Source organism: Eubalaena glacialis, chromosome 6 (genome assembly GCF_028564815.1).
Source record: "Eubalaena glacialis isolate mEubGla1 chromosome 6, mEubGla1.1.hap2.+ XY, whole genome shotgun sequence".
Lineage (NCBI taxonomy): Eukaryota > Metazoa > Chordata > Mammalia > Artiodactyla > Balaenidae > Eubalaena > Eubalaena glacialis.
Window position 1 is genome coordinate 87,380,502 of NC_083721.1, and position 22,156 is coordinate 87,402,657.

At 34.9% G+C, this 22,156-nt stretch overlaps 1 protein-coding gene across 5 annotated transcripts in view; it reads right to left on the bottom strand.

Annotated features, from left to right (window-relative positions):
- Window positions 1-22,156, bottom strand: part of FXR1 (FMR1 autosomal homolog 1) — a 56,112-nt gene that overhangs the window by 5,468 nt on the left and 28,488 nt on the right. For 3 of the 5 annotated variants that reach the window (XM_061194450.1, XM_061194448.1, XM_061194452.1), the window contains 10 exons: window positions 21,735-21,883; window positions 21,412-21,505; window positions 20,842-20,958; window positions 19,359-19,529; window positions 17,566-17,644; window positions 13,803-13,912; window positions 9,170-9,256; window positions 7,772-7,979; window positions 1,881-2,084; window positions 256-456 (listed from right to left, as the gene is read on the bottom strand). In XM_061194450.1, coding sequence (XP_061050433.1) covers window positions 256-456; window positions 1,881-2,084; window positions 7,772-7,979; window positions 9,170-9,256; window positions 13,803-13,912; window positions 17,566-17,644; window positions 19,359-19,529; window positions 20,842-20,958; window positions 21,412-21,505; window positions 21,735-21,883 — 1,420 coding nt within the window. The remainder of the gene's footprint in view (window positions 1-255; window positions 457-1,880; window positions 2,085-7,771; window positions 7,980-9,169; window positions 9,257-13,802; window positions 13,913-17,565; window positions 17,645-19,358; window positions 19,530-20,841; window positions 20,959-21,411; window positions 21,506-21,734; window positions 21,884-22,156) is intronic. The other 2 variants (XM_061194453.1, XM_061194451.1) reach the window with 1 other exon arrangement.

A 22,156-nucleotide genomic window follows, 5' to 3' on the forward strand; every position in this document is an offset into this window, starting at 1 on the left:
TTTGAATATTTGTATTGTTTTAATGGCATCAAAGGGTACTTTAATAAACCCTCCCAGTTTCAAATTATTTGGCTATACAAATCTGAGAACTAGACATTTAAGACAGACACAAAGCCATCTACCTCGTCTGAAGTAAACACTAGGAAAAATTCAATTTGTGAATTGCATATGTTTGGGATTTTTTTTTTTAAAAAAGCTTCATACATTAACAATATTATACAATAATATATATCTTTTCCCTAAGTGCTTACATACCTAGCCCATTTTCATTAACTGAAGCTGTATCAGATTCAGTCATCCCATCCATCAGAACAGCATCTTCATCAGTCCTTCGTCTACGAGACCGCCTACGACGGTTAGTACTGTGATGAGATTCGCTGGCATCAGTGTCTGCAGTCTGATCTGATTCTGTATTATCAAGTAAGCTGTATGGATTGCTGTCTGGATCTTTGAGCACTATATGCATGTCAGAGGCAAGAAATATTTGTTTAAGAGAGCTGCAGTTATTAGGAATATTCTGACCTATATTTATCAATTAATGATAAGAAACTTCAATTTTCCCCCGATAAAAATATACCCTCTCTGTCTTCAGATAAAATGTTTTCTGTATCACTATTTTACCTGAAAAACAACAAATATAAAAACCTTTAAATGGCAATGAAAAATTAAAACAGAAGATGGGCAGACAACTTGGCTTTCTACCATTTCTCTTTGACTTGTTTTGAAAACGTATTAGGAACTAGTATATTATTACATGCTACTTTTTACATTCACATTCCTAGCTAATCCTGCCCAGAGGCTAGAGAAATAAAAATGAAAACAAATATTCAGCTAATATGAATCAATTCCACGAAACAGCTTTTTGTCTCCATAACTGAGTTCAATGTGGTTGCTGCTTCTTTGTGCCAATGTTAATGAACTATTTCCAAATAATACTCAACACCTGCACTCCATGACATAATAGAAATCTCTTACTATGAACTGAAGCAAGCAAAACAAGTCTACACAAAAAAGCATACTAAAAAATTAGAAATTCTAACTGGTTATAGGAAAATGTGGAAATGAATGTTGACTAGTACTCCCATCTCCAGAAAGAAAGAGGGAAGGTGGAGTAAGGTGGGATGAGGGTGGGAAAGGAAAAGATTTAAGATATAATTTATAAGAAAAAAAAAATACCCATCTTACCTATGTGCATTTATTGCTTCCACCAATCAAATTATAGAAGAAATTCACCTAATCACGATTTTTCCTTTCTAAGTTTCCTTTGGTAACAGCTAGCAAGCTAGCATCTTTGCAAAAGACACTAAGTTTATCCATTAATCATAAACACTAGGTAAAGTACATTTACTTTGTAATTCAGCATACTATAATTTTACAAACCTTGATAATAGTGAACAATGTACTACAATATAAGAAACGATTTCCCTGCAAGTCTGTAAACTGAACTTAGGACTTGAAGAATATCACTAGAACTAGAGAGTACTTTAAAGTCCCGTAAAAAGTATGATTTGATCCAGCCTTTTTTTAAAATTTATTAAGAGTGGTTTTATTAAAAGTTGCCATACAATAATATGTTATGGTTGTATCCCTGATATAATCTAGTCCATGGATCCCTGACAATTCTCAATTCTGCCCCCAGCCCATTATACTAAGCAAGAACACTCTGAATATTCTAGCTAAACTTTCACTGAGAAACACTCTATAGTGCTTTTCCTTATGTTGCTATGTGTATGTGTGTGTATATATATATATTCTACTATTTTCCTCATACAGTTAAAAGAGAAACTTCCAAAAATGAGTGGCCCTGGTAAATGAATTAACGTATATGAAATTATACTGTTTACCAAGAAAGGATTCTGACATAGTATATAAAAGACTACCAGAACTGATGGAAGATTTGCCACCACGTGGTCCACCACGACCTCGACCCCCTGAAACACTTCTGCCTCTTCCTCCTGGGCGTCTCCTGCTGTCACGCTGATGCCGGCTCTCTCGGTCATCTTCTCCCGCCAATGACCAATCACTCAGCTCGTCTTTACGCTCAGATTCAGTTTCAGATGGGTTAGACAGCTCAGAGTTTGTACCTTGGGAAAGAAGAAAACGTAAGCCAACTATATTTCTATTAAAGAAAAAAGTGAAATTTTTCAACATTTCCTGCTTATCGTTTAAATAACCCTACTGATTGGCTACTCCAAAGAAAGAGAAATAAAAATGTTAATGAATTTGAAATTTATTAACTAAGAAATAATTAAATGTTAATATTGTATACTAGTAATAAAGTATTTACCTAGTCAGATAGATTAAAAATTGAACTGTTTGGATGCGCAGAAACATAGCCAATAGAATTTTGCAGAAAACATACAAAACATTACACATATACAATATGAAAATGCACTTAATATAGGGAAATATTTTTTAAATTTTGCCCATTTTTAGGTTTTTAACAAATTGTTAGTACTGGGTTGGCCAAACAGTTCATTTGGTTTTAAGTAAAAATAAAAGACATATTTTTCATTTTCACCAAGAATTTTATTGCACAATGTATTCACTCACCAAGCGAACTGTTTGGCCAACCCAATATAATAAGAAATAACCACTATCCAATATTTAAAAGCAAATTTAATCACATTTAGAAGAATGAGTATTTTAACTGCATACTGTATTCTACCATTATTTCACTGATTCTAGGCGGCACCTTTTTTTCACATTTAACATCTCTGAAATAAGAATATTTCTTATAATTGATGGTCTCATGAACTGGGAGTGTATTTTTAGTAGCTCTACATAAAATTATGTTTTTCACACAATAATGTCTTAAGTTAGAAGAATACAGCGTTTGAAATCACTGAACAAATTTTAGGTTACTCTGAGAAAAGACAGCTTCAACCTGACAATCAATGGAGTTGAAGCCATTATCAGTGAGACAAAAACTTCAGCATGACTTTAAAAGTTTACAGACTTTTTCTAACATCCCAATGACCAAATTCAATAGTGACCTTTTAAAAATGTAAACACTGCGAAGATTCTATGAAAGCCTACAATATCATTATTATTATAACACAATTAATGTGTCAGATTTATATGACCCAATCACTATCATACACATTCCCACTTCTATTCTTTGTTAGTTCTGGGATGGCATTTTTTCATCCTTTCCTCTTAGCATAGAGGTATCCTATGCTTTTCAAAAGTTCATTTTACACCTTTTTTTTTTTTTTTTTCCTGGCTGCATTAGGTCTTTGTTGCTGTGCGCGGTCTTTCTCTGGTTGCAGCGAGCGGGGACTACTCTTCATTGCGGTGCGCGGACTTCTCATTACAGTGGCTTCTCTTGTTGCGGAGCACAGGCTCTAGGCACGCGGGCTTCAGTAGTTGTGGCACGCGAGCTTCATAGCTCCACGGCACGTGGGATCTCTCCGGGCCAGGGTTCAAACCCATGTCCCCTGCATTGGCAGGCGGATTCTTAACCACTGCGCCACCAGGGAAGCCCATTTTACATCATTTTGCTTTTACAAAAGACCTACACAAATACCTGTTTTCGCTAGCCAAAAGAAATCAAAGAGGATTTCTGCTTTAGTAAAAAAAAAAAGGCACGAAGAGAAAATAGCCTTCAGCATTTGCTTTGCAGCAAGCACCCCAAACAGTGACAGCAGCACCCCCCAGCTCCTTCCTCAGGAACTAAACTCAGCATCAAGCCAACATAGTTTTGAACTGTGTCAGTGAGCATCTGTGCTTTATCTCACGTTATTTTGTGCATCTATTAGCAAGATGTGTCCTAAGGTAATTGCTTCTTCACTTTATGCCATTTCAGCTTACAAAAGGTTTCACAGGAAAACTCTACTTTCTGATAGTGTGGGAAACCTATACATGCAAATCTATCTCCTTAAGAGCCCAGTTCAATGTCTGTAGCTTCCAACCAATTTGACTAAAAACAGACCTCTCCCCTTATTTCCTTAAAATTAATGTGTATCTATCATGAAGTATTGTCATGTATTGTTTTCTATTTTCTCCAATGTGGATTTACTTCCCACTTGGTCTACAATATAATAAAGGGGAGAGCTCTGTCTTATACCTCTAAATGCCCCCAGAAGCCTAGCAACATGCATATCAATTTTCTCTTGAGATGTGAATTTGCTGCATGATTTTGAAGTTCTTATGCTGAACTCCCAAATAAGAAAGATAAACTAAAAATACACTATATTAACTCCATAGTCATTTAATGATAAAAGCAAAACACAAGAGCTCTTCAGATGCACAAAATGCTAAGTACTAAAGTACAGGGATTAAAACGTAAAGTTTAAAAACAAGCCTACCAACTTCCTTTCTCCTTTAAAGATAAGTCATCTGTCCATCTTTTTTTCTCCATATGCCATTAAATATAGATGTAGCTAGTCATTATATAAGAATGGGTAAGTTAGACATACATTTTAAGAAAAATATAGCAAGCTTCTAGTACTGACATTCGAATCTTTGTTAAGAAATGAGTCTCATAGTAGAGAATGAATCAAAACACTTATTTTTCCAAATGACAAAAAAGAACTTTGTTAACTGATGTCATGGTCTGGTGGAATAAGGGTAGTTTACCATTTCATGAGTAGCTAAAAAACAAAACAAAACAATCAAAAAAAACCTTGGAATGTATCAGAACTTTGGGATTTATTTACAAAGCTATATACCCCGCCTGAAAACATTACCAAGATTTGAAGTTAGATGAGTATCTCATTTTTTAACAGAAGTTCCTTTTGAATTATCTTTAGAAATGCAGTGTAGTATTTAACTCAGTATCATAAGCAAAACAATTTTCTTAAGTTTAACCTAAGTCTAATACTCAAGATAAGATACTCAAAGAGGGTGTCTAAATCATAGATAGATTTCAGTAGATAAAGACAGCTATTAAGGTCAAGAACAAAAAAAGCTAATGAACTGGCTAGTGTTCCACTTCCTTCATATTAAACATCTCTGAGATGGCATAAGGAACTCTGCAGATGTAATTAAGGTTAAGGATATTGAGGTGGGAGGATTATCCTAGATTATCCAGGTAAGGCCAAATTAATCACATGGATCTTTAAAAAGTAGAGAACCATTCTCAACTACAGAGAACCAGAGATGGCAGCATAAGGACTCTCTGTAATTACTGGCTTTATAAGACGGAGGAAGCGGGCAATAAGCCAAGGAACAGAGATTGTCTCTAGAAGCTGGAAGTGTCAAAGGAACAAATTTTTCCCTATAGCCTTCAAAAGGAAATACAGACATGCCAACACTTAGATGTCAGCCCAGTGACACTCATGTCAGATTTCTGACCTACAGAACTGTAAGATAATAGTATTGTAAAAGCCTCTGAAATTATGATTTGTTGCATAATCAACAGAAAACAAATACTGTTAAAATCATTGCAATCATTCCAATCTCAATTTTGTAAAATATAAGTTCATGAATCCAAAAAGTCAGGGTGGGGGGAGGCTTTATAAATGATCCATGAAACCGATTCAATCTGTAATGGCTCCAACAAATAAAAAGACCTGTTTTTAACAGAATTTTAACTCAGATTTTCCCCTAAAACTTCTAAAATCACCTTATGAAGATGGTTCACATCCTTTTAAATGAACACGTATGCTGAACTTAATATTAACAGCTAAAGCCCCACATTTTATCAAATCTAACATTAGGTCATATTTTGTGTGCCATTTAAAGAAAATGCTGCCAATTAAAGTTGTAAGACATCATCCATTACAATGGATGTATATAACTTCAGAGATGTTAAATTCTTATACAGCTTATATATATATATATATATATATATATATATATATATATATTCACCACCTAAGAAACCTTCTGCTATTAAGTGGACAAGAACATCTACAACCAAATTCAAATAATTTTTATTTCTCTGGAGCCCACTTTAAGTTCAACAGCTATTTCAAGAAATACAATGTTACTAGTTTGCAAAGATTCAGAGGTAAGAGTGCCATCTACTGAACAATTTGCATAGCTTTCTTCAATCCAAATGATATTCCTCTACCATTCTCATTTAAATTTATTTCTACTGTCAACAAAAGCATTTTGCTGAAGAGTGACCTCTCATTAATAAGTGGACTTCCCAGAGGCTTATAAAATTGTTCAATGAATTCATCAACCAAAAAACCAAATCTGATTATTTGTACTAGTAATCTGTACCTCTAAAATCATTCAGTATGTACTTAATTTCTATTTAACTACTGATTGTCTTTTGTATTAAATGTGCTTTCAGGATTGTAATAGTTCTCAATTCTCAGTCTTTCACATACTGAACACAGTAACTGCAATTTTTCTTTTCAGGCTTCAATACAGGGTTAACTTTAAAATAATGAAAAAAGGGGAAGGGAAACTTGACCATCCAACTCTACAACAAATGAAAGACAGTACAAATCTAATATAACTCTGGCATCATTAGATGATCCTTTGGTCAAACATGAAATGTGGAAGTGGAATCTGCACACTGTAAAGCTTTCATGTATTTGTTTTCCCTAAATGCCTTCTACTCTGGAAAAGGCTTATGAAATTTTTTCCCAAAGCAGTTAGGATGAGCATAGGGGAGTAGAGAAGAGAGAAGAGAAGAGAGAAGGGGAGATAGAAGGGAAGAAAAAAATCAGGTCACTGCTAAGATCCAAGTCCAAATGCAGGAAAATGGAACAACTCCAAAGCTGAAGACGAACTGAGAAATTCAGGATTAGAGAATTATTGACAATCACCATCCACTGGTCCCTTCCTACATAGGTTAAGCCCCATTCTCTCAGTGAAACACATTTTAGAAAAATGTTCATTTATAAAATGTTAACTAGGTTCTAACTTTTAAAGCCCTCATATTATTGAAATGCTGTATTTCACAAAATAATTCCAGATGTGAGATATTAATATTCAAAACTGCCAAATGAACCAATATAGTATATTTTAAAAACCAGTACAGATTTGCTATATGTAATCGTGGCATAGTGATTAGTGTATTTTTTCATTTTTACTTTTCCTAGAGGGTAGGCAAAAGATAAATCCTAGTAGTATCACCACCATCACTAGGTTTTTATTGGAAAATGTATACAATTGTACAAGGAAAATACCTGAGAAAACAAGTTGCATATATATTTATTCTAAATATTTAGAACAAACATGATCATGAGCTATAAACTTAAAACATGTTTCATTTCATTACACACAAACCTTTTACTTGAACACTACAAACCTTTTACTATCATTAATATAAAGCATGCTGTCACTATTAAAACATGTACCTCAGAACTATCTCCTGCCCTCAAAGCCAAGATAAAGTGATGCGCTAAACAATAATAAGCAGGACTTCCCTGGTGGCACAGTGGTTAAGAATCCGCCTGCCAATGCAGGGACACGGGTACAAGCCCTGGTCCGGGAAGATCCCACATGCCACGGAGCAACTAACCCCGCGCACCAAAACTACTGAGCCTGCACTCTAGAGCCCGCGAGCCACAAGTACTGAGCCCATGCGCCACAACTACTGAAGCCCACACGCCTAGAGCCCACGCTCCGCAACGAGAAGCCACCGCAACGAGAAGCCCGCGCACCACAACAAAGAGCAGCCCCCGCTCGCTGCAACTAGAAAAAAGCCCACGCACAGCAATGAAGACCCAATGCAGCCATAAATAAATTAATTAATTAAATTTAATTTAATAAAAAATAAATCCTAAAAAAACCCCAAAAACAATAATAAGCAAAATGTATTGGAGCATCGAAACCACTACCAAAAAAAAAAAAATTTTTTTTTTACCATAACCGGAGGTGTAATTAGGGCCCCGACGACCTCTGCCTCTTCCACTATAAGACCTAGAACCTTGTACAGAAGAGACGGTACTTTCATCAGTGGCATATCCTTTCTCTTTTTCAGGCCCTCTGGTGGAAGAAGGTCTGAAACCCATACCAATCTGTCGTAGCTGTTCATCAATCTGCAGGCGTTCCATTCTTAGCTGTTCTACTTCCTATAACCAAAACAAAAAAGGATAAATCTTACATGTATTTTTTTGTCTTCTTAAAGCCCAGAGCTTGAGCTATACTCCAGTCCTACGAATGAAAGAAGCTGTGATCTTGGGCAGTTATTCAGCAAAGTATAACTGTATTCCTAGTGAACACAATTTACAAGGTCATTTGCTAATTCAATTCACCAAGCATTTACTAAATGCCTTAGCATCATGTGCCAACCATGCTAAGTGCTACAGGTATTCAAAATAAAAAGACAATGACTCTTCTCCTTCAAGGGAATGTTTACACACAAGCATTAGAATAACCTAGGGGATATTCAACAGACAAGTGCTGAAATAACCTATTTAAACAGCTAATAATTACACAAAATTACCAGATCTAGCCTTCAAGGAGTAAAAACTCTGCTAAATGAGGTAAAGGTACCATTTATGACAGGTACTATTAATAACCTACTTTCCTATCAAAATAATGACACTTGAGTTGTGACCTAGATGAACTGGCAGACTTGGTCATTCAGAGAATGAGGTCATTACAGGATGTGAAGGTAAGGTGTCTAGAGAAAGCTCTTGGCTAAAAGGCAGTAGAGTACTGGAAAGGTGAGTTTTAAAAAAAGGAATGACATTATCAGGGGTGCTTTCAAAATATTAACACAGCAGCCAATGATATGAGTGACTAAAAGGAAAACATAACTAGAGACAGAGCAGTTGAGATACTATAAACAAGAAAAAAACAGCAGGCATAAGAAGAGTAGAAAATGACAATCCAACTTATAGGGAATTTCTTTTCTAAAACCTTTTCGCTTTATTCATCAACCCAGGCAGACTATATTAAAAACAATGGTTAAGAATTATCAACTGATATCTATGGGGGTAGTACATGTGATTCAGAGAATATCAGTTACCAAGAAAGCCCACCTTCATTCCTGGTTCTGTGTCCTATCTGCATCAAACACAAGAGTGACCATGTCTTAAACAGTACGGAAAGAAATGTGAAAGTACAGAGGGACACAGAAAAAATGTACATGAGGCCAATCAGTTTACTACAGCAAAGGACTTTTAATATTCTCACGCAGAAAGAAAGGGCAAATATGAAGCTGAATTAACAAAAATATTTAAAGACTTAAAATTTACTACAAATATAAAATTAAAGTTTAATGTGTGGAGCAACATGATATGAACACTATACAAACCTTTAGATAAGCAATATGATACTCTAAAAGAACTTGCACATTTCCAATGCTTTCTTTAGTGCCAACAAATACAAATGGAACCATCCCCTGTAAGAAAACACAACATCCTCAGTATTTAATATTTATGTTTTCTAATTTCTAATTCAATCTAATCTTTTAAGTATATAAACCAACTTTTAAAGAAATTTTCCATCAAACTGGCATGAATTTTCAGACTAGATATATCACTTCAGTAGTGCTTTCCTTAAAAACATAATAAAACCCATTAGCCAGGTGCTCAGATAGCAAAACTTTCAACATGTGTGTAATGGAAGGAGTACTTCGTGACCATTAATAGAATTATATCTACAGACTCTCAATATTCACGCGATGTAAAGAAATTACTGATATGGGCAAGTAGTCACCAGTTATTAAAGCAAATGAAAGGATTAACCCAGACCTGGTTTACTTAGCTGAATTTCAAAAGAGGAAGGTTTAAAAAAGTGAGGAGGAGGAGAATATGATGATGATTTTTTTTTCCTTTAAAGAAGTAAACTTACAGCTTCCTACTGGCTAAGGGCAATGAACAGATTCTAAGTAAACTCAACCAATCACAGTGTCTTTCCTCATTTTCTTGATTTTACAGAATAGTTCCTAACAGTTATCTAAACAAACTGGCTTAACTTTGGATTCTAAATATGGAATTAAGTGTGGCTAACTTTTTATTCTATGTAAGAAACTACTATGTGACTTATTTTCAAAATAATTTTTTAAAAATTTAATTGAATTTTAGTATGGGAGATCAAAAAGAAGAAATGCACCAGGGCAGTTGCTAAGGCTACAGTACAGAGCACAGCTATCATGGAGCTTAAAGCTGTAGTGACTATAAGGAAGTAATTACAACTAGGAAGGCATGAACCAAGGGACTCTAACTTAAGCTTATTAGGAAGTGAGAAAGTCTTGACAGTGTCCTCAAAAATTCACATGCAGAAAACAGAGGATACAAAGTGAATAAAAGACAGGGGAGGGGAAGAAAAGAGATCTAAAAAGTTTTAATCACATACTGTATTTCTGGGACTATATTATTTACATTCATTATTTAATGTTCATTAAAAATTCACTTTACGAAATATCCCAATTCTACAGCTGAGAAAACAATTTGCTCACCAGCCAATTTCATATCCAGTTACTTAATTCCAAATAACATCCACTTGTTAACTGCCAGAATCTATGCTAAGGAATAGGATAAAGTACCTGTTCTAAAGGTAATCATAATCTCAGAAAAGATAATAAACCTTCCAGTAATAATCTCATTGTACAGCATTAGTGATATGAATTTAAAAAGCACAGGAATATTAGGTAGAATGTGAATTATGCCATCCCAGATGTGGAAATTTAGGGGAATTCATAAGAATATTATTGTCATTTAAAGTCAATATTAAAAATAAATAGACTTTTACAAAGTAGATAAAAAAGGTAAAGTCTTTCCAAACAGCTGATCTGCAAGGATTAAGAGAAACAGAATGCCTTGACCCCCAACTAGAGATAGTAACCAATAGTTACCTCCAAAGAAAAGCAGTAAAAAGGCATCCTTAACTGCATGTATTTTACAGACTATTTTAATAGGTATTATAAACCATTAAAAAAAACAAAACTGGAGTAAAGAGTAAATGATTATTACTGAATATATGAGTTTACATCTAAGTTATTTCAGTGAAATTTCTAGATTTAAAAATATTTTTTAAACTGATTATTTATAGTTAATAGGTGACATTGAGACAAACTAGCACTCAGAAAAAAATAAAGCTGATCCTGCTCCTGATAACATTACACCAAAAAAAAAAAAAAAAAACTGGAGGGAAAAAACTAGAAATGCACTTCTGAACAATTTATGACCTGCCAAACATGACACAAAATTGCAGAAGTCAGAAGGCAAAAATATTTGCCACATACATAAAAAGACTAACTTACTCAAAATGTAAAAGCTTACACACTTCAGTAATAAAAAATGACAAAAAATATGCAAAGGACAATGTTTATAGAAAATGTCTTTCAAGCAAATGGAAAGATAACATGTACATCTTCTGGAATGGCACTAATTAAACTGTGATAAAACTCAGTATTGGCAAATATGTGGAAAACAGACATTTTCTATACTGGTGGAGGAATGTGTGGGAAAACTAACAAGATCTAAAAATTTAAATGCCATATACCCTTTGATCTAACAAATGCACTTCCAGGAATTCACCCTTCAGTCACAAGGGATCTTTGCTGCAACATTATTTTTAAGAGCAGAAGACACAAAAAGGCAACCTGACAAGTCTAAAATCTATGAGACATGATGGAAAGAGAAAGACATGGACAGGACATAAATATAATTTATTTTTTACACCATACCTTTCTGTGCTATTCTAACCTTTACATAAACCGTGCTTCTTTTACAATTAAAAACTCAAATCTAATCTTAAAAAACCTTAATTAACTGACTTCAAATATTTACCAGGTGCCTACTCTATACAGTTCATTATGCTAGGGAAGAAGGGAGAATATGAGAATTTGATTTCTTGACTTCAAGGAGCTCCGTAACCTGGCTTGGAGACATAAGATAAACCAGAAAACAAAATTTAAGACTTAAAGAAAATCATTAAATACACAATTATATAGACAATAAAAGCTACGGTATACAGGTGGAAAGGTCGTATCGGGCTAGAGATGAGTCACCAAAGACTTCAGAGTAAACAAGTTATAAACTGAGTCTCCAGGGGATTTAGACAGCTTTTTTTTCCTTTCTTTTTGGCCATGACACACAGCTTGCGAGATCTTAGTTCCCCAGGCCCACAGGGGATCGAACCCAGGCCCACAGCAGTGAAAGTGCAGAGTCCTAAACACTGGACCGCCAGGGAATGCCCCTAGACAGCTTAAATTGTGAAATGGTGGCCCCAAATAAGCCAATATCAACCTTCAGATTTGTTTTCACATGCAATGTTTTGAAAATTGAAAAATTTTGTGTACTGTTTAGGTTTCCAGCTTTTCTTTAAAATATGGGAAGAAACAGCAACACATAATACATGCATTCCTACACAGCAACCAGATTAAACGTGAGAAGCACGTTTCTTTTATAGAAAGGCACAGTGTGCCCTCCCTTTCCTATCTTGTACATCCCAACCTGCTTCGTAATTTACATAATGTGCTTGGTATCTTTTAGCATTTAAATTTCTTAACTCCGGCACAGAAATGGAGGTAACAATGACCAAAACTACAAACAAAGGAAAGTACAATAACTTCTTAATTTATGAAGGAGGGCCTAGAAGAATTAGCTTGCAACAAGATGGTAAATACTGGAAAGCAACTCAAGCTAAGGGAAGACTTAAATATTAGTATCAAGCTAAGAAATTTATAATTGAGTCATTAATGACCTTGCCCAGTAAACACCTTGATCTTCAGATCAATTTTAGGCAGTGGTTGTATGCCAAATGGATCACCATTATTTTATATATTAAGTATAAATGGGGACAGTGCCAATTATAACAGTATGACACCCTCGATTTTAATCCTCATCTTAAATTCAAGAAAAAATGGGATTCCCCCCCTCCCCATTTGGGGCATGGTGCTTGCTTAAGAATAAGTTAAAATTACTTGAGGTTCACAGCAGTTTTTGAAGCAGTGTAGGATGAAATCAATCCACAAGTACTCATTTCTATAATAGTAAGTCATTTCTTTTCTCTCATTTGTTTTTAAGTGTGTATTTACCTCCACATTCTAACTAATTAAAAGGAATAAAGGAAATGGTATCTTTCATAGGCACCTTTACAACATCGAATACCAGCTGTGAGGCTATTTATCTGAGCCAAAATCTACAATTTTCTCTGTGTCTCTCTCTTTTTTTTTTTTTTTTAAAAAACTTACTCTGTCCCATAGGCAAACAAACTCTCTAGTTATCTATCATGCAAAATTGAGGAAGCTGTGAATGTACTGCTTTCTGGGAGATAATCTGGGGGAAAATCCTTGCCTTATGTTCAGACATGCAACTTATACAGAGTTGACCACTGGAGCCACAAAGGTGAGAGATGCTTACAGTGGTGGATGAGAAGGGAAAAAAACAGCACTATGGACAAGACATCAACATGTAAGAAAAAGACTGAAAAAGAAATTTCAGAAAGTTGGCATCAGAATTACTAGCAACATAAAGCTTAAAGATTTCAATTAAGAAATGGTTAGGGCTTACAAATTCTAAAAAAAAAGGTCAAGAAGTGTTACTTATCAAGAATTCCTTCACAGCCGACTGTTTTGTTTAGAATATCAAATTCTTTACACTCTAAGTACAAAAAAAAGAACTGTTAGGATTATCAGTCTTTTTTTTTTTTTCCCCCCCAAAAACTGGCTTTTTTACTGACGTACTGAGAAACCAACCAAGAGCCCAAGGCCAACAACTGAAAGATGACTTGTTTTCTAAGTGTGTTAAGCAACATTATAAGGAACAGAACTTTTTAAAAAAGAAAAATCTGCTGCAGAGCATAAGCAGTTCATCGGATATAACTTTCCTAAAACAATTTTCAAAATATAAAAAATAGTACTGTAAGTCAACCAGAAAACGAATGGGGGGTGGGGGGGAGGGAGACACACGACACAGACAAATTATGTTTTAAATACTTACATCTTCTCTAGGTAGTTTATTTTCATTGTCTCCTTCAATTCTCACCCGAACCACACCAGATTTGTCTACTATTTCTTGAATAACTTTGCCATTCTTCCCAATTACTTTTCCTTTAATAAGAGAAAACACATATAATGGTAAGTTAAAAACCAACACTGCTTATCATTTCAACACCAGCCCAATTAATTTGACTTACTATCAAATTATAAAAACCAAGCAAAACTTCATCTTCTTACTCTCAATTAACTCACCCTAAAGACCACTGAGGAACTTTATCCTTGGTATGAAACCTCCTTCTCTTCGGTACGCCTAAGGCAACTACTATTAACTGAGATTGACAGTGCCACTCACATGTAAGCCATTTTCAATGTCTAAATATTTTTTAATATGTTCTATATCATTTTTCTATTTTTAAAATATCAAGTCCAACCCATTTATTTCAAAACCTTGGATATATAAATGAAGGCAAAAAGAAAACTTTTATTTTGGCATTAAACACATCAATTTGTTTACATTTATGACATATTACATATATTATTATTCAAACAACTAACAAAGTCATCAATCTGGCTTTTATTTTCAAGTTCCTATTTGTTCAAAAGACACCTGTGACTTCAAGATTCTTTTAAAATGAATATTCTCTTCACCAAAATAAAATGCTGACATTTAACAAGTATTACATTTTACACCTGTAAGTTTTTAAAGTACTGCAGAACTGTACAACTACATACAACATGTATATGGTTTGCTGTCTTCCTAGATATGAAATACTGTAAAATGACATAAAATTCAAATTATTTACCTTCTCCACACTTAACTTGTAAGTCTGTCACATAGCAGTTATTGAGTATCCAATAATTAGAGGAGAAACTAAAAGGAGGACACGAAGATGCTCTTCCCCTTAGGAACTCACTTGTTATAAAGCTAACATACACCCATAAAGTAACAAAGCAATACTGGGTAGTGTTACCTGGTAACAGAAGTAAATGTTCAAGTAACTATCAGTAGATGGAATAGATGTATCCTAAGTTAACAGCAACATCTTATTTGTTAAGTCCAAATCCTCAATTAATTAAAATTTCATACTATATCAGCAATCTATTTCCACAATAAATTAATTTTGGTTGAAAGAGGTTAAAATGTAAGTTTTTCCTATTGCATGCTTGAGAGAACAGTTCCCAATAAAGAATAAATAAGGGGGGAAGGAGATAAATAAGGAAACAATGGCAACAATAAGCCGGTCAATACAGCAGACACTATTATAGGATTTTCAAACCTCCTTGCCCAATAACCCTAAATTTAAAAGCAGCAGCAATTGAACAGGTAAAAAGAAAAAACAAAGGAGTAGGACAGGGAAGTCACATGATGTATGTCTTCTCTGAGCAGCCCTAGCAGCAGCATATAAAAGCAACCTTCATGTTAACACAGTGAAGCTCAAGCAGCAACTCCATCCGTGACCCTGCTAAAAATAAGCAAATATCTTTTCGAAAAAACAGATTGATATATCATACCCCCTCCCCCAAATCTTTACCCCTTCCTTCTTGTGAACTATACCAGTGGTGAGTGAATATCCATCACCCTTCTGGGGTCTGTGGCAAGGACCTACCTGCAAGTTTTATTTAGTCCCACCAGAGACCGTCAGTATTTTAACTGATCATTTCCACAGTTTAAATTCCAAAGCATATTGACAAACTGAAGCAGACCTGTAGCATAATTTGAGCACTGAGCATAAATGCTGAAGGGACAGAGTAGAGAAGTGATTAAGGAAGGCTTCCAAGAGGTGAAAAGTTTCAATTAATTTTCAAATCAATGTTCATGTAATACTTTTGATTTGGGAAGGATGGGAATGGTCAACAAGTCTAGAACCCTTGGAACCTGAATATGTGCGGGAATCCTCTCTGAAACTTACCTACCAAGTAGTCCTCATTCCCATTTACGTCTCAGTCCTCTTTTTTTTCTTTCACTTGGACTAAGAATGTACTATTTTTCAAAACACTGCTTCACCCAGAAAACATTTTGGAGGAAGATGTAGTACTACTATTATACACACCAACCAACTGAAGTCTTTACTTCTGAGTATTTCACCAATGCATAATAGTTGCTAATATTTATTTTCTAAACAGTAAACAAATAACCCAAATCACCAAAGCCAACCAAGCCAGGGTGGAGGAAAAAAAGAGACATGACAGGTACTCACATCACTGCACAGATAAACGAATAAAGAGAAAAATCTGAGAGCTACAAATACATCCAATTTCCTTATTTCTGAAATATCAGGAATTTTTACTTAAAATTAACACTACCACAAATTCTACAAGACCGAGGCTATCTTCTGTAGAATTGTTGGGCTGGAAAGAACCCTGACTCCCTTGGACACACTCACCTCCAAATCATTTTTACAAGTGAAGAAATCTTAAGTTAAATTATGTTCTGTAAAAGCAGCAACCAAAATGTTAGTACTGAGAGCTGTCAATAATAGAGCATTATATAAACAACAAAGGGGATCATTTTCAAAAGCAGCTTTCTTGTCAAAGGCAATTTCATTAGGCAACAATAAACACTTGGTAACTTTTTGTATCTTAACATTTATTAAAATTATGTACAATTCCTGAGACTTACGTTTAATTTTAACCTCTCAACTCATAATCTCCAGCAATTCAGTGTACAGTGAACAGTGGTTTCTAAGAACAGATTAAGTGGAGCTTACTTAACTGGTAGTATATCATACCCATCCAAACGTTTGGGCAGAAGTGAAAAGATTTTTATACAGTTGAACACCACTAAACTGTCCAAATTCTTGTGTTGTACACTATTATGCCAAGTGCACTACTTGTTACTGGCCAAAACAAACATCTTTTTTAATAGTGGAAGTGTTTTTTTTTTTTAATTTTCACCTACTAATGTTTTACAGAATTTGACAAGTAAAACATGTATAGAATCTTCCTATAGGCGTAACTATATATAAATGGAGCCCAAGGGGCTCTAACTATTTCATTAAGGTCAAAAAACTAATGAGATTCAATAGATGACAAAAAAAATCATAAAAAACCATTCCCCTAGTAAATTTTGCTACATCATGTTGATGCTTTATTTATGCCAAACTTTTAGGATAATCACTAAGTATTTAACATGTGACCAAAGCTTCTCCCATATGTCTCAAACAGCATTTTAAAGGACAGACAGCACAGATGTAGAGGATATTAATAACAAAGCTGTTAAACAACTAATCCCAAGCTATAATGCTCATTTAACTGCACCTTCAAATTCAAAAATTGTCACTTAACTTATAACCCATGGGCGCAGCAGTTTTCACTGAGTGTCAAAAACTTAATAGTGAAACCTCCCCTCATATCATCATCACCATCCTTCTCTCCTGCCTATGACTTCTTAAACTTTATTCTATGCCTTTGCAACAACTATTACTTACTCGAGGCCTACTGTGTAGAAGTTTATTACCCTATTGTTAGTCCACTCTTACTTTTTCTTCTACAGTAAACAAAAGAAAAAAATTACCACAAATACCTTCTCAAAAAGTACTACGACAATTTTGATGGATATATGAATGATAAAGACATCAAGCAAATGAAAATATTAAGAAAGAGGCCAAAGGATGAAAAGGCTTAAGAAAAACTATAATGACAAACCGTTATAAAAAAAATACTCTACATAACTTTAAGATATCAGAAAATGCTAATTTTCAATTAAGTCACTGTATGTAATTAAATAACATTTAACTTATTTAACATTTAGTAGAAGTACTTACCAACAAGATTCCTAGGAACCTGAATAAAATCCTCCACAAATTCCAAAAAACCTCTAGCCTTTTTTACAGCATCAGCACTCTGGTGGGGAGAGAGGGGAAACAAACATGAAATTCAACCTTGAAGAAACCCACAATCCACAAAAAAAATAAAATAAGAAAAACTGAATTATTACGCTCTAGTACAAGATTCTGCTCAGACCACCAGAGTGACATTTCAAGTCAAGTAATGCATGAAGTACTTTTCCAAAAAAAGTCACAGTAATCATTAAACAGCTAGGAAAGAGTCTTTTACAACCAAAATATGTTAGACATCTCTAAGGTCCCTTTTAAGCTCCTGAGAAAATTAACAAGAGAGTTTAACTTACTTACATTAGCCAAATTTTAACCCAATCCTAAATACATCTGGCCCACACTCCTATGCTGAATTCTCCAGGTGAGTGTTAAAAAAAGAATTGTTCATGTTGTCTGTACTATCTGCATTGTTTTTTCATTCTCAACATAAGAAATGATTTAAAAGGCTGTTTCTGCAGATGCATTTAAAAAAAAATTACCTACTGATAACATCATTAAAATTCCTAATCGCTAATGGTTATGATTTTAAAAGACTAGAAGATGGGGGGGGGGGTGTCTTCTCCAAAAGGAATTTATAGTTCTAGTAACAGTTAACTTCCACTTCTAATGTTTGTCCTTTAATAACCATAGGTCAAGTATATTGTGTGCTCACTGTATTATACACAGCAAAAATTTTAAAACCGTATTTAATCCTCATAAACTGTAAGGTAAGCACTATTATTATTCTCATTTTACAATTCAGAAGATTATGCAGGGAAGCTGAGTAACTTTCTCCAAGCCCTCTCAAAGTGGAAGAGACAGAATTCCAATTCAGGCAGTATGGCTCCAAAGCCTTTCATCTTAATTACTTTGTTATACGGCCCACTTCTAACGGTTTCGGAAGTGAAAATCAGGCCTCTAATAAGATTTACTATATGACTCAAATGAAAAGTCAAGACTTGAAATTATCACCCCCAAAAAACTCATTTACTCTAATGTGAAGGATGGTCTCAATGAAGAAAAGTCTGATTTATTTTTCAGATTATTTTCCTGTCCACACAGATGTCACAATTAACCAGTGACAAAATATTATTCAAATTCAAGTTCTACAAAAGCTATTCTAGGGCTTCCCTGGTGGCACAGTGGTTGAGAATCTGCCTGCCAATGCAGGGGACACGGGTTTGAGCCCTGGTCTGGGAGGATCCCACATGCCGCAGAGCAGCTGGGCCCGTGAGCCACAACTACTGAGCCTGCACATCTGGAGCCTGTGCTCTGCAACAAGAGAGGCCGCGGTAGTGAGAGGCCCGCGCACCGCGATGAAGAGTGGCCCTCACCTGCCGCAACTAGAGAAAGCCCTTGCACAGAAACGAAGACCCAACACAGCCAAAAATAAAATAAATAAATAAATAAATTTACAAAAAAAAAGAATAATCTTCATTTGAAAAAAAAAAAGCTATTCTATTATATGCTATTTGTAACTGCCAGTGCCCAACAGTAAGCACTCAAAAAATTTTTGAATAAATTATCTGTAATGCACATAAAACAGAGTAAAATTCAGAAGCAGTTGATTAAGGAACTTTTGAGAAGAGTACACATTAAACACAACCTTTAATCCACCTATATACATGTAACGATTGCCAGGCTGATTAATTTAAAGCGTTTCACCCTTCGGAAACTGAAATTCCAGACAATAGTTAACATGTTATAGGAAAGTTACCCAAGGTGGGGGACAAACAGCTTACCTCACCGTAGATTCTAAATGTTCCAGTATCTTCATCTAGCTCAATAGCTGTAACTCCAGGAACCTTTCTAGCTTGCTGTATGTTACTACCATGTGTTCCTATTGCCAGGCCCATCAAATCTTCTCTCACAACAAATTCCTCATGAAAAGCTGCTGCAAGTTGTTTTGTGCACTAGTAAAAGAGGCAAATTAGAATTTATTATAAAAGATCAAAAAAAATTTTTGTACACCCATGTTCATAGTATTATCCACAACAGTCAAGAGGAGAAAGCAACCCACATGTCCACTGAATGGAAAAACAAAATGTGATATGTGAGTACCACCAGAATTATTCAGCCTTAAAAAGGAAATTCTGATACATGCTATGACATGAACAAACATTGAGGACATTATGCTTAGTGAAATAAGCCACTCACAAAAAGACAAATACTACATGATTCCACTTACGAAAGGTATCTAGAGTACTCAAATTTATAGAAACAAAGTAGAATGGTGGTGACCTGGGGCTGGGAGGAAGGGGAAATGGGAAGTTGTTTAATGGACACAGAGTTTCACTTTTGCAAGATGAAAAGGTTCTGAAGGTTGATCAACAATGTGAATACACTTCTCAACACTATCAACTGCACACTTAAAAATGGTTAGGATGGTAAATCTTATGTTTATTTCACTATAATTTTTTTTAAAAAAGAAAAAGAACTAAGAAAAAAAGGAATAAAGGAAATTCATTTGGGGTCATATAATGGAAGGGGAAAAAAGGTTGACCCGTCTATTTAATCATGGTCACAGAAAACAGTAATTCTAAAACAATTTTCCAGAATTACTGATACAGGAAGCTCTCCAATTCAGATGATTCATGTTTCAAAACTCATTCACATATCCCTTGTTTGGAACTTTTAAATTAATAAGGGCATTCGTGTACTTATCCTAAAGATAAACGTACCCTAATTTCTCTAAGACAGTGTGTGTGTGCACAAGTGTGTGTGGGAGGGGGTGGGGGGAACACATCTCCTAATAGTGTGGCAGCGAAGAAGAGGAGAAAACAGGAATACCTTAGGATGGAGAGAAGCAATGATAGGCTCTTTTTTAAAACTACAAGCCATGTATCCTCCTCTCTTCTTACCCAGGAGTCGTTATAGTGAACCAGTTACTAAGGAAATGCATTGTGACTGATACAGGACAGCAAAAACCAGCAATAAAGTTCTACTGGAAATCCCTAGTGAGTTTTTAAGCTCTTTGGCACCTGTCATCCAAGTCCTAACAATAAATAACTCAACAGGCATTTAGCAGACAAAAGGCTATGTTTGATAAAAGTAACAGAAAAAAGTAATTCTTCTAAGGACACAATGACTCCAGTTATTAGCCACAAAACAGGTCCCAAGTTGCCTTACCTAACAGTCAAGTAGTTTCAGCCGTGGAACCTGAACAACATACTCATGAAACTAAATGGGACACGCAAAAAACCTTTTACAAGTAAACCCGCTTACTTCTAAATGCTTAGTGGCCTCTTCATTTCTGGACATAAGCATCAACTTCGTACGAATACTTCGCAAATGCATGTCACTCAAAATATTTACTCTCTTCACAGTTGCTTCACTGGCAGACTATAAACACACAAGTTAATCACTCAAAAACTTAAATCCTTTTTCAAGGTAATACAAACACAATCTTCCACATAAGGCCTTCCTTGATTTTCGTCTACTATACTTCTCTCCTCACCTAACATGCACCGGCCCCCACCACAAGTTAATCTTACTTTGCTTTCTTAATTTCCATATTACTTAGATCTACTCTTCAAATTATGTTTGGGGGGCACGGGTAGAATCCAGGATCCCATACATTAAGGATTTTATGATGTAAAGAATATTATATTGATTTTTCCTCCTTACTCCAGGAGAAATTTACAAATTAACAATTTTATAACTGCAAAAAAATTTCTCCCACACTGTATTTTAATAAAGTCACTATAAAACAAGTTAGCTTTTATCTTTTGAAATATTTAATTATAAAATCTGTACAATATTCATTATCTACCTTAAAATATGGAGTTACCTTACCAGTATCATTAGCTGTGTGGTTTCTGGATGGTAAAAAATTCTGCATGCTCCTACTGCTTTCTTAAAATCTTTATGTGCATTTTCATTAGCACACCTAGGGAGAAAGTAATTCATGGGTAAGACCTAAATAATAGGTTAAATTTAGAGGGCAATTATAATGAAAACTCAGTATTTCATTTTGACACCACCCATTAAAACTTTTGTTTGTTAAAAAGATTTTCTGTCAAAGTTTTTGACTGGGCGTCTGGGGAAAAAAGTTTTTTGTAGCACTGAAAAATCCTCTTGATTCACAAATCAATTCAACAGTAAACAAAATTACTCACGCCTCTCTCAAATCCTCAGGAACATCCACTGTGCATTTAAAGAAGGTATTTTTTTTGACAGTTTTATTTTGATTGACAGGCCGAAGTCGTTCAAATGTGACTATTTCATTGTAAGTGGCATCACAAGCAGCATATTCAATGACATAAAACTAAAAGACATCAAAATATTTTAAAAATCCCATCTGAACAAAAATAATGAGCTTTAAATGAAGTTCTAATTACCTTGCTCAGTTTAACCAGTAGACCCTCCCCCTTGTGGCACAAATACTAAGCACAGCTTAGTTACATCAATCTGATTTGCCTAAACCAGATTATACATTCTTACAAGCATGAACTATGGTGGTCCTCACATGCCTGCGTTATTTATACCCCTGGAGAGCAGCTTTGGTGTTTGCAAATCCAGAACACAAATATAAATTACT